Source organism: Poecilia reticulata, chromosome 2 (genome assembly GCF_904066995.2).
Source record: "Poecilia reticulata chromosome 2, P_reticulata-male-v2, whole genome shotgun sequence".
NCBI classification, from domain to species: Eukaryota; Metazoa; Chordata; class Actinopteri; order Cyprinodontiformes; family Poeciliidae; genus Poecilia; species Poecilia reticulata.
The window spans coordinates 35,357,223-35,369,854 of record NC_088831.1 but is presented as its reverse complement, the minus strand read 5'-3'; the positions used below and the strand labels follow the sequence as shown (position 1 = coordinate 35,369,854).

General features: G+C 37.3%; 1 protein-coding gene across 3 annotated transcripts in view; it reads left to right on the top strand.

The window, feature by feature from the left end:
* LOC103461410 (E3 ubiquitin-protein ligase SH3RF3) overlaps positions 1–12,632 on the top strand; it is a 121,544-nt gene that overhangs the window by 82,039 nt on the left and 26,873 nt on the right. For 2 of the 3 annotated variants that reach the window (XM_008403716.3, XM_008403713.3), the window contains exon 3: positions 3,967–4,062. The exons of the other annotated variant lie outside the window; for it this stretch is intronic. In XM_008403716.3, coding sequence (XP_008401938.2) covers positions 3,967–4,062 — 96 coding nt within the window. The remainder of the gene's footprint in view (positions 1–3,966; positions 4,063–12,632) is intronic. 3 annotated transcript variants of the gene reach the window in all.

Sequence of the window (12,632 nt, the reverse complement as noted above, 5' to 3'; positions counted from 1 at the left end):
ACACACATACGCACACTTGACACATCCACCTGTAGGGCGACGGTATTTCATGAGACAACCAGATGAATATATGTGGCTTAGACTGATAAATCAAAGAGGACATGTTAGGGAATGATGTGCAAGATTATAGAAGCAAACATTTACCTGAAGAGTTTAACCAGGCTGGTTGATTGTTTGTTTGATGAATAATTTATTAGATATGACTCTGTGTTTCAGAAGCCTCTTCAGAGTGAAAGAACCCGATTTGCTGGCTAGCAATTGCAATTCATACATTGTAGATTATTAAACTGTAAAACAACCTTGTAAATGTATACATAGACCTCGAACTTTCCCAGATTGTGTCACACTAAAGCCACAACGTTGTGTGCATTTAGACACCTCTAATTTCTTTCTACACATTCAAGTCTCTGAAGTGTAGTTTGGATTTGTATTTAGCTCTGCTGAGACAGTATTTTGTTAACTGCCTCTTGCTGCAGTTGCAGCTTTAAATATTTTGTGGTAAGTCCTCATCCCTGTAGCATGTTGAACTGACACTTTTGGCTATTCTTCTTTGCAAAATACTCAATTTCAAGGTGTCAAATTACAGATTCAAATTTCGTTTAAGTCATGCTTGATATATAGCATTTTTTTTTATCAACCTGAGGAGACACAGTTACTCAGGTTGATTGTGTCATAAAACGACACTATGTGTCCAGAAAACTCATAATATTACCTCTGTAAGGAACGGCCCATTTTTAGCTCCATCCAACCCATTATCTACTGTGCTTTCCTGCCGTTATTAAAGAGAGACATTCCATGCTATGCATTATGTTGTAATTACCTTGTTTTATTGTGGGTATGATATGTTCAGGGTGATGTGTAGGGTTACTCATATACAGGCTATATAGCCTCTATGTAGGCCAGGAAATTCTGCTTTGTTTTTTTTTCTGACTCGAGGATCTTTTTCCATATGTTTGCTGTTCCCCTCACGTTGTGTGTCGCAAAATGCAAACAGAAATAAGAAGTGCACAAATAATAGTTGTCCTTTTGAAAGACTGTGCCACCTGAAGCAGATCTCTGTAGGTCCTTCGGAGTCAACCTATGCCTTATAACTCTGCTTATTAATCTGTTAGGTTTGATAATTATAAAAAAATATATTTTTGTCAAAGTTTTAAAAAAGTTTCAATATTATTGTAACTAGTAGTAGACAGAATTTTACAGTGATACGTTTGCCGTGAAGTGTTCGATATGTGAAGAAAAAAATCACTAAGGAGGCAGCTGCTCTTCGCCACGCTCCAAAAGGATTTGGCTGAAGCTGATTTTAAGACAGACTTTGATGTTTTGGAGGGAGATTCTGGCAGCTGATTTACTCTGTGCTCATATTTAAATAGTTTATGTCTACATGCCAAAACTCTACCAGCCTCATAATAAGACTTAAAAATATGGAAAAATATTTTGCCCTGTCCAATTTTTTTGGTCTATTCACTGGAATAAATAATAACTACTGCATATAATTTTGTGAATTTTGACTCTTCCTTATACAGTTTTAGCATTTATTATTTAGACAGAAGCTGCAACAAACAACTGTTTTTTATTGAAATTGTATCAAGGAAAATTCAACCAAACGGTGATTAGTGGCTTTCAGATGTTTACATTGTTATTTTTGCTTTTTTTCCCCAAACATAACGTGACATTTATTCCGTCTAAGTTATCCAACAAATCTGACATTGGGAAAGTAAATCTTGAGAAGGAATAAAATAAAATAATAAGAAAAGGGATTGGTAAGAGATGTGCAGTCCTTCAATAGTATTTTGTTGAATAAGGTTCTTGGAAAGTATAACATAATATGAATGCTTCCTGTTCTGTGAACAAGCTTTGTGCTCTCCGTTTTCCACATTTTAGAGATTGATGAGAAGAAACAGGTTAATAAATTATAGCATTTATTGACTCCTGTGCAGTTGAATTGAGACAATTCCTATCCAGATTAAGCGATAACAATGAGCCATCAATAGTTCACACCATTTCTCATTTTAGGGTTAAGCTAATCAACAAGTTTATGACTGAATATTACATTAAGCCCATAAACTCACTCAGAGACACATGGTGTGCTATATTTGTGTTGTCATGCAGAACCATTGAGTGTGATATTGTTTTCTCAGTGTGAGAGGTAATTACTCAGAATGACTAATATACAGCCATTTAACAGCATTATCACTGCCACCCTGTAATGGCCTTACCAAGGCCTTGACGTTAGGAGAGAAAGCAGCACTATGTGGGCGTGTGTTGGGAAGCAATGAATGTAATCTATTCCTGAGATTAAGTAAGCGTAAAGGAAAGCTAATCGAAACCTTACAGGTTGAGATCTGACAGTTTCCACACTGTGTACAAAAGAAGTGATTGATATCTTGACTTGATAAAAACAATATGTGTCATTGTCTTAGCTGGCAAGATTTGTGAATAAATACCTCTTTTTGTTTGAGCTGCTTTGAAAAAGAAGGAGAAAATACTGAATGAGGAGTCGCCTGCTCTTTATGCATGCTATGATTATCTTCGAGACTTTTGGGTAAATTTTCTGTGAACTGGCAAAAAGTGGTGCATTGTGGAAATTGTGCACCCCACTACACTTCGAGTACTAACAGTCAAGCTCTTTGGTGGCTTCATGATGGTCTAGGACTATTTGCTGCTTCAGGATCCAAACAATTTCCTGACAGAACTCTACATTGTGCTCTCTGCCAGAAATTCCTGAAGGTGAATGTCTGGTTATCAGTTTATGACTTTAAGCTAATTCGCACATGGATGACGCGTCTATAATCCAAGACAACAACACATTCTGGGACTTCCTTCTAAACAGCACAACACTGAATTTTTCTGTTTTCACATACTTACCCACATATCCCTGCAGAGTTGTTAGAGGACTGCTGCCATCTCCCGCAATCACTGGGCAGTCTTCTAGTTCATCATGCATCAACACAGAGACACACAGAACAGATTGCACTCTCGTACCTAAGGGCAATTTATTGAGCCCAGTGCACCTAGCAGTCATGTTTTTGGGTGATGAGAGGAACCCAGAATACCTAGAGAGAACCCACACATGCATGGAGAACATGCAAACTTCATGCATAAAGACTATAGGTCAGGATTCAAGTGCAGGATCTTCTCGCTGCTAGGCAACAGTGCTACCAACTGCAGCATTATGCAGCCATCCGAAGAAATGCAAAGCAAATTTCATGAGTATCTTCTTTAAAATGGGAAGCGAGTTGAAGGCCTCCTTACCTGTCTTTGTTCAGAAGTCCCTCTTTCTTTCTTTAGACCGTGACCATTTTTTTTGGACTTTCTCTTCTGCTTCAAATCCAACAAAATTTCTATTTGCTTTGAAAAAAAATTGCTGGACATTTCCCACTGGCTGTGAGGAAAGCAGTGAAGGCTCTCATTGTTTGAACATTGTTAAATGTCAGTCATACTGCGGGTAAAAGAGTTAAGTGTGAATTCATCTGTCACCATCTTTTCTGCCAACCTATGCCAGAAAGAGACACTTCAGAAAAGAACACTAAAATTTAGTACAAAATTATTCTACTCTGGAAAAGAACAGCTAAGCTTCAAAATTAATTTTGACATTCATTCACACCATCAATAGTTGTGTTTAAGCTTTTGATTGCCTGAAATTGAAATTGCATATTATTTAATTGAAGATGATCTGATATAACCAGTTCCTTGTCCATGCCAAAACAAACAAACAAACAAAACTGTTATAGCACAAGAGATGGCATATAATAAAAACATCTACTGCATTTAACATGTGACTTTTTTTCTACCATTTAATGCAAATGTTGAATTTCTAATACATTCATTCTTGTATAATTAATAATTTTGTAAAAGTCAGACCAGATGAGACCTATTCTGAAACATATATTGTTGGCTCAATCATGGTGCGTTCCCAGTATTCACTGTGCATGTTTGTATGCTATCACTCTTTTCCTTTCCCTCCAGGACGAGGTTCTGACAGTAATCAGACGCGTAGATGAGAACTGGGCAGAAGGCATGCTGGGAGACAAGATTGGCATCTTCCCCATTCTTTATGTCGAGGTAAACTGACTCACAAAGGAGCTGTGAAAGCAACAGTAACACTGCAGCAGCACACCTGTTCCACTCTGTATTTATCATCATTTATCTGTCTGCTAAAAAAAGACACATTTCTCCTGTAATCTTTGATCGCCAAAACGAAATGGCCTCAGGTGGGATGTATCAGCTGTGTTTGGTTTTCTGCTAAATTTAGAAAAGTGGAATCCTAATGGTTCAGATTGATCAAAAACAAGAGGATTTGGCAAAGGAATCATCATGATGATGAGTATTGAAAACTAAACTTATTTCTAACAACCTCATTAAGGCAAATGCATCCGATTCTAAAACTCTTATGTTACCCCTTGATATGAAAGATAACACAATATGAACAGAGTAATTTCACTCAGACTGTTTAATGACGGCAGTGCTGGTCAGAAGTTTGCATACACAATCAACATGTAGTTTATGTATTAATGAAAGACTTTTAATTATGCATTTTTCCATGTGATATAATTAGATAGGAGCTCTAGTTTAATGTTATTGTGGATTCTCTTTACTCCACATAGGGCCAAAATTATACACAGAGACTTAAATATGTAAACACACAGCCTCCCAATTAATTTTGCTTAGGAATTTTGCTTCATAACTTTTCTTATTACAAATTTTAGACTTCAGTTAGATAGATCACTTTACTCCTACATATTTAACTTTTAAACCCAGCCTATGCATATTCTATAGAGGTCGGGTCAATGCTCTTCCAGCTAAATGCTAGCTGGCTCTAGCTGGGCCAAAACCGGTTCTCATGTGCCTTGTGGATTGTTGTTGAGTTAGAATGCTCAATTGAGTCTAAGCTTTTGGTTGTCGATTTAAGATAAAGAATTTCAAGATGCACAGTATCATGCTGGCTCCACCATGCTCCATAGCTACGGTATTTTTAGGTTTAGGAGCCTCATCATGACTCCTCCAGACATGTTTTTTTGTCATTTTGCTCAAATAGTTCCATGTTTGTCTGGTCCAACCATAAAATCTTTCTTCAGAAGGCATTTACTTTCTTCAGCTGGGTAAACTCAGAGCTTAATCTCAAAGGTGTTACACTCACACATCTATGGACAGTCTCTCTGGTGATTTATCATCTTCCAGTTTGTAACAGACAAATCTTTATGATTCCTAGGTCACTCTTACCAATCTTTACCACTGAGGTAAAAGTGAATCATGCACAAAAAGACGGTGTCCCCAAGCACATAGCAACCGGTTTGCTTTTGGCAACCTATTGAAAATGTAATGACTCTGCTGAAAAGCCAGATCCATGTCAGGAAACCAGCTAATTGACAAAACAGTGGTCAAAAAGTTATAATTACCACAGGGCATGTTGATGGCTAAATATAGAATGGTTTCTTTACAATTTCCTAAGGGACATTTATCCAAAGTTTCGTGGGGGTCTATGTACATATTTGAGCATGTATGCTCAATTTAGACCATGTGTAAATAGGATAAAACTAGCATTAAATTAAAACTTGTGCAGCCAATTAAAATGGAATGTTTTATAATTCATCCATCTTGGAAAAAGAATGCATCATTAAAAGCCTCGAATTGATATGACATTCATGCCGACGATGAGTGTATGTAAATTACTGTCACTGCATGCGCTAAGAAATGTGTTAATGTATGCTTCTTAGTCAGAATGTTAAATTGAGGCATCTAAAACTAAACCGTAATCTAAATACAACCAAATGCAATTAGTCCAAAAAATGCAAATAGCATTAGCAAATGCTGTCTGACATTTTGCAGTTATAGAGCTTCTCCTAAAAGGATGTCTTCACTGTAAATGGATAAAAAAAACTTGTAAAACCCGAAAGCATTTTACCTTCTCTCTTCACCCCATGCCTGTCAAGAGAGAAATATAGTTTACGTTAATCCATGAGCAACTGAAGAAATATCATTCACGGTTTGAAGCCGGATCTCATTTAAGGCTCTTAAGCAGTATTAAAAAGACGCTGGTGAAAAATGTGTTTTCTTCTTTTCTCTCCCCTTCAACACAAATGAGGAAAAATGCTGACTTTTCCCAACCCTGTCAAAAGGAAGTAATGGAAGCTTCAGAACTGAATGACAATACAGTCAAAGGGAAAAATGTTTTAGTATGTTTGATTTCTATCTAGTGTCTGGGGGTCATTTCCAGTGAAACTGATGCATAAAGCAGTATTTTTGTAAAATCTAATAAAGTAGTAATTCTGTATTGAAGCTTTTTTTTTAAATAGAAAAAAAAACTATTTGAAAGTGTGTATTGATGCCACCTCAGCTGTAGATGGATTCTTTATTTATGATTAAAAAAAAAAAAGAGTCCCACCACTGGTGTGGAAAAGACTAGAAGTGTTGCCTGTATGTGCATTAAAATCTGCTATGCACTTTTATTGGCTGGTCCAGATGCCAATCAAAATTACAAGTGTAAACTTGATAAACTTTGTTACATGTATACTTGATCAGTAAGCAATATGGGGTTCAGTGCCTTTGCCCAGGGGCACATCGACATGTGACAGGGGGAACTTAAGGCGAACCTAAAATCTTGCAATTCCAAGACAACTTCTTTTCCAAAGAGTCACAGTAGTACATTTTTTATAATTTGATAAAAAAAATTGATATACTACTACAAATAGCAAGCATGCATCTTAGTCTACTGAGGATCTTTGCACAGAGACTTGTTCATCAAGACTCTAGGCTAACATTAACTTTCTTTCTGTTTGTTTTGATATGACTTGTAGCCACATATCGCTAGTGTTGGCTGAGCACTATACTATGTTCGGATCTCTACCACACCACTGTTGGTTTAACTTTAACTGAATATTTCCTTCCCACCGGTTCTGGAGTGCTTGCTGTTTGTTCCAGATCCAGATTGGACTGCCGATTTTGAGAAACTATCCCCTAACAAATGTAGAACCTTCCCTAAACCCTTGCATTTCAAAAAAGCCGTCAACATTCTCTAGTGAGAAATTCATACTGAAACATAACTGTGGAGATATAAAATTTTAGATTCATGTTTTTACTTTAGAAAGTTATATATTTTACAAATACATACTGTGTTCCACCAATAGTCTGAAATACATCTTTCAAAACTCAGCAACAAAGAAAACAAGAGGTAACTCATTGAAAGAGAACCAAGAGATTGATAAATTTGTTGCTGGGACTAAAGTGAAATTAAATTATTATTGCATTATAACATATTCAGCCAAAAGACCCTTCTATTCCTTCACCAGTACTTTCAGCAAGAAAGTCTCACTTTAAATTACAGTGTAATGAAGATGCAAAGAAAATCCCAGTTTTGAGCTCTTAAATGTCACAGTCCTTTGCACAAACTTCTTAATCTTTCTTGGATTGCTGCTGACTCTGATTTAGGATCTGGACCACCCAATCAAGTATCCCAAAATTAGCTGATTGACCAAACTACTCTCTCAGGTATTAAGCTGTGGTCGGAGCAAGGTTGGGACTAACTCACGCAAACACACAAGGGATCCCATTAAATGGAGATGCATCAATAATTTAGACCTCTTCATCACTGTGACACAGCAGGGGTGCAGGGGTCTGTGTTAGGATTCGTGTGTGTATGCAGTGAGAAGCTAATGAGGAAGCTCAGCTGGAACCTCTCCTAATCTGCATGCGCGTGCATCTGCGCGTGCGTGTAGATGCAATGTATCATGTTATTATCTGTGTTAATATTTTATACACTTGCCAAAATAACAGGATAAGTTTGTGTTATGGCTGGCAATTTGGGAACATTATCCTGAGATGCAGTAAAACTGGGAGAGAAAAAGCAAAGGGTTGTCTGTCAGAGAAATGCTTCTAAAACTGGATGGTGATATGCCAAACCAGGACACAACAATATTCAACGCTGCATGGGAAATAATTGCAATGGTTTTCTCTTCACCAGGCACACAAAGAAAATATAGCAAAACATCCTAAGTTTTGTCTCTGTAGCTGTACTCCAGTTGGAAACAGTGACAGCGTCTCAAAAGTTTTTAATACAAACTTAACAGTTTTTTTTTCTTTTTTTTTTTTTTTTTTTGTTAATTTGATTCACAAATAGTTATTTTAAACATCTAAAATAAATTGAGTGATAAGATTAATATATACAATTACTAGAGTTTAATAGAAAAACTAATGTTCTTAAATTAACATGCTTTTAAAGATCTGTGCCGTCTGTGGTAGATTTTTTCTTATTTTGCCTTTATATGTTTATTACCTTATTTAACAAAGCTTCACCAATAACTGATTATGAATTTTGCCTTAACCCACTTTAACCAAAGCAAAAGAAAAATGCTCACTGAATTGTTTTGGAACTTGTAAAATAAACGTGGGCTGCAAAAGAAGATCTACCTGTCTTCTTTTATCAAGTTACAGCACGGATATATATGTATATATATGAATATAAATACTAAAGTATGCACAGCTTTTTGAGGAAGACCTTGGGCTATACTCAAATACTTAAAGGGAACTGTTGCCAGGTGCCAATACACTGCTTTTTTATTGTGGTCATCATTATAAAGTGGGACAAGCACTGAAATTGTCAGTTGTAACCCAGATTGGGGATCAACATAATAGTTTGCACAAACTGCAATACAGCAAGCTGTTCACAGGAAAGTATGCTGACATTTTTTAATTGTCTACATTAAGCCTCAGTTGCCTCAACAAATTTTGCTAAAACTGATGAAAGGCCTCAATTGCTATACCACATAGAGCCTTTTTGTTCTTACACAAATGGTTGTTTAATTGCAGAAATGTGACCCTTGTTTTCTTCTATAATAGCTCGCAGCTTATTTATGTGTATTCTGTTGACCAGCCCAGCCACACATGGACGACTGATGGTTTTTGTTGTGGTTCTTGTGGTAATCCTCTGCATTAGGTTACCTCATTTGACAGTGCAAAGGTTGCATTGAAATTAGATGCAGTGCCAGTAACCATCTTCAAATGAACCAAAGCTATTTGAAACATGAGATGTCCATAACAGCTGCAAAGCTGTGAGCATGTCTAACGTGGACTAAACGATGCATGTAGACGGTGTCGGAATTATCCTTTATTATTTCTGGTAAGAGATCATACTGTAAAAATAATTACTGCATGAAGACACATTGAAAGCTTCTGTAATAGTAGGTAGCCCTGTGTCTTATCTTACCTGTAGATACAAACACAAAGGGATAAGGAGGAAAGGACAGTAATGAATTAAATTATCTAGCTGCAGGCTTTGTACAATTGAATTTGAGATTACTTTGATTTAGTTATGAGAGTAGGTGGATATATTGAGTGTGAACTTGGTTTGAGTTCAGGGTGTCCCAGTTTGTTAATGCACGTGTAAAGGTATAGCTGCGTCTACTGGACCTGGTGTTTGGGTAGGTGTAGTGAGTGGGTTGGATCCTGTTGTATAAGTTTAGGAGATCTGTAAAAGAAGCAAGGTTAGCGTAGGTGGGTTTGTGTTCAGGGGCTGTGGCTTTTCGGCTGATTCATCCTGACTGGAAATTAGCTTGGGACATGCTTGCTTGGTTTTGTTTTCCCTTTGATGTGGACTCCTATTGCATGAACTCAGGTCTTAGTTCTTTGTGCAATAGCCTGTAAAAATATTTATATTTTTTCCAAGTTGCGTCGTGTTGCAACTGTGGAATTTTAGGGAGATTGGGTCTTATGTGATGGACATAAATTAGTGTAGAACTTTGAGGTGGAAGGATATCTAGTTTAGATGGGGGTTTTTTAACAACTAAAAATTGTAAAGTTTTACCATAAATTTGCTTAAGTCAACATTTCTTGTAGTTAGAATTGTTGTTCATTTGGGCTATGTTGATCAGCTTTACACATGTTCAGAGTTAACTATTCAAGTCTCTCCACATGCTCTGAATAGGATTGGAAATCTGGACTTTGACTGGGACATTCTAGCTATTGATTGCTTTATATTAAATCTGCTGCAGCTCAGACTGTATGCTGAGGTTTATCCTTCTTTAACGTTTGATCTAGTTTTCTTTTTTCCTACTGATGAAATGCGATCTCAAAGAATGATAATACCACCACCAGGTTTTATTGTGGGAATTATGTTTTCAGGATGACATGTTCAACACGTTTCCCCTTATAAGTCTTGTTTGGCAAACTGTGAACAAGACTTATCACTTTTTTTTTCGATATTAGATTTCTTGCCCGTCTCTTAGAAAGACCTGATTCATGGAGTTGGAAGATCTGCATTTGCGCCATACTTTTTCGCTAAACTCAACAGTGCTCTTTGAGATGTTCAAACCTTGGGATATTGTTTAATATCCTAATCTTATTTCAGACCTCTTTATAGCTTTATCCTTGACCTGTTTGATTGGTCTTCGAATAAACATCTGAGGTTGTCACAGAGCTGCTGGATGTATACTGCGATTAAAATACACAGTTCAAGTGGTATCAATACTTTTTTCAAGGCACTGGATCTGTTCAGGAAGGGGATTGTTTGCAAAAGCGTGCGTGTTTGTTGCCGGATTTTCCTTTTCTTAGCGTAGCTATCAGCTCATCGGCTCATCACAGTATTACGTTGAGATAACACTCAACACAAAAATCGGTGCAGCTTGCTCAACACATAGAAACGGATTACCTTGGATTATTTATTCAGCAGGAAGAGCCATGTAAAAATCTCTCTCTCACACATACTCCTTCATGTGCTTTGCACCATAACAGGCACATCAGTAGCTAGAGAAAGACTGACACATCAGTGATTTCTGTGTGTGCGTGTGTGAGGGGAAATGCAAGGGCCCATGTGTGTTTGAAACATACTTACTGGATGCATTGGGGGATTCAAACTGGATTGTAAGTTACTCTAAAAGATCACGTGTGGCCTTATTGACCTTTGTGTGCGTGAGCGCGCGTGAGCGCGCGTGCGCGCGCGTGTGTGTGTGTGTGCGTGTGCGTGTGTGTGTGTGTGTGTGTGTGTGTGTGTGTGTGTGTGTCTGATGTGGTTTACATGCATGCGTGTGTGTGTGTATTTGTGTTAGCCTCATGAGAGTTACATCTCAGTTATATCTGCAACGTCAATCCATCATGCTCATTACCATATGATTTGGCTTTGATTAGCATTTCTATTAATATGGAAATGCAACATCGCCAACACTGAACCCAGACGAGACAGCCTTTTACACTGCCTCTTACTCGTACGTACAAGCACACACACACACGCATGCGCGCGCACACAAACACGCGCACACACACCTGATAATAAAAATTGAAGGAAACTCTTGACTTTCTCTCAAGGGATTGTTCAGGGGTTTAAAGACTGGTAAGCAGACATGATTGGAATGTAAAGTTGTTGTGGTGCTAAAGTTCTTTTCGCTGGCTCGTTATTTATAGCTTAAATTCTCAGTGAGCCTATGTGAAATAAACTTAATATAAGAGTAAGACATCTGAAAGGTCACACTTAAGCTGAATATTAACTTCAAGTACGGATATAGCTCGCGCATACGTTAGGTGTGACTTGATATACATACATAGTCTACATTGGTAATAAGTGTTGAAAACGTCATACTAGTGACAAAATTGATAACTCTTGTGTACCAATTTAGTTCATATAGCACCTTGCACTTCAGAGTGCACTTCAGCTTGAAGGTGTTTTAAAAACTGTCAGAGAACTAATGAGATGTTGTTGCAATCACCTCTTTGAATAAATAGCATGTATGTTAGAAAAAACTTCAACATTAAATAAAAATCCCAACTTGCTGAAGCTATTTTAACTATGCATCGCTGTTGAAACACAGCTAATTATAGCCATGTTTTACTATTGAAATTGGCAGTTATTTTTACCCCCTATTTCGTGAGCCACTATCTAACTGTAGGGAATCACACAATACAAGTTGCTTGAAGGCGGCTCTGACCCCCAACACCTGCGATATACAGACGGTCCTCTCTGCTGTGAAGTGCAAGAGCATATTTTCCAATGATTTGACATTTTTGAATTAAAAACCTTTTTAATTGGTTTTACACAGTATTGTAATTTTCTTACACACTGGGTTTTATTTAGCTGTTAAAAAGTCAAACTAATAGAAACAAACGCATAAGACATCTTCAAATAGATTCTAATTTATTGAGATTCAACTGTGTGCCAGTTGATGTGAGTTAGTAAAAATAGTGTTACAATATGCATATAATGATATATTGAAGATAGATCTATGTGTGCACCTATAACATTTGATCTCTTTTTCTCAGTCTCCAACTTAAAAAAAAATGCTTCTGTTGCAGAAAATGAAGTCATGTGAACAAACATCTCTCTAGGGCTTAGGCCTATATGCGAGATCTTTGAGAGCCTTCTGGCCACTTGGAAAACATATCTGCATGCTTACACTTCCTGCTCATAACCTCGGGAAGCCTATGTGGGCAGAAACAGAACAAAAGAGTGTGAAATTTGAGAAGCAGCAAGATGTTTCACTGCTTCAGGTGTTGTGAAGATCCCGTTTCATCTTCCTCTATTTTATCTGGTTTTATTTGTTTATGCTCTGATTTCCTTCAGCAGTTAATAGCAGCCTCTCATGAATTCCGGGCAAATGGTAGATTGTTAAATTTTACCCCTTTCTCCTCCTTCATACAGGTGGCTTCTCCGT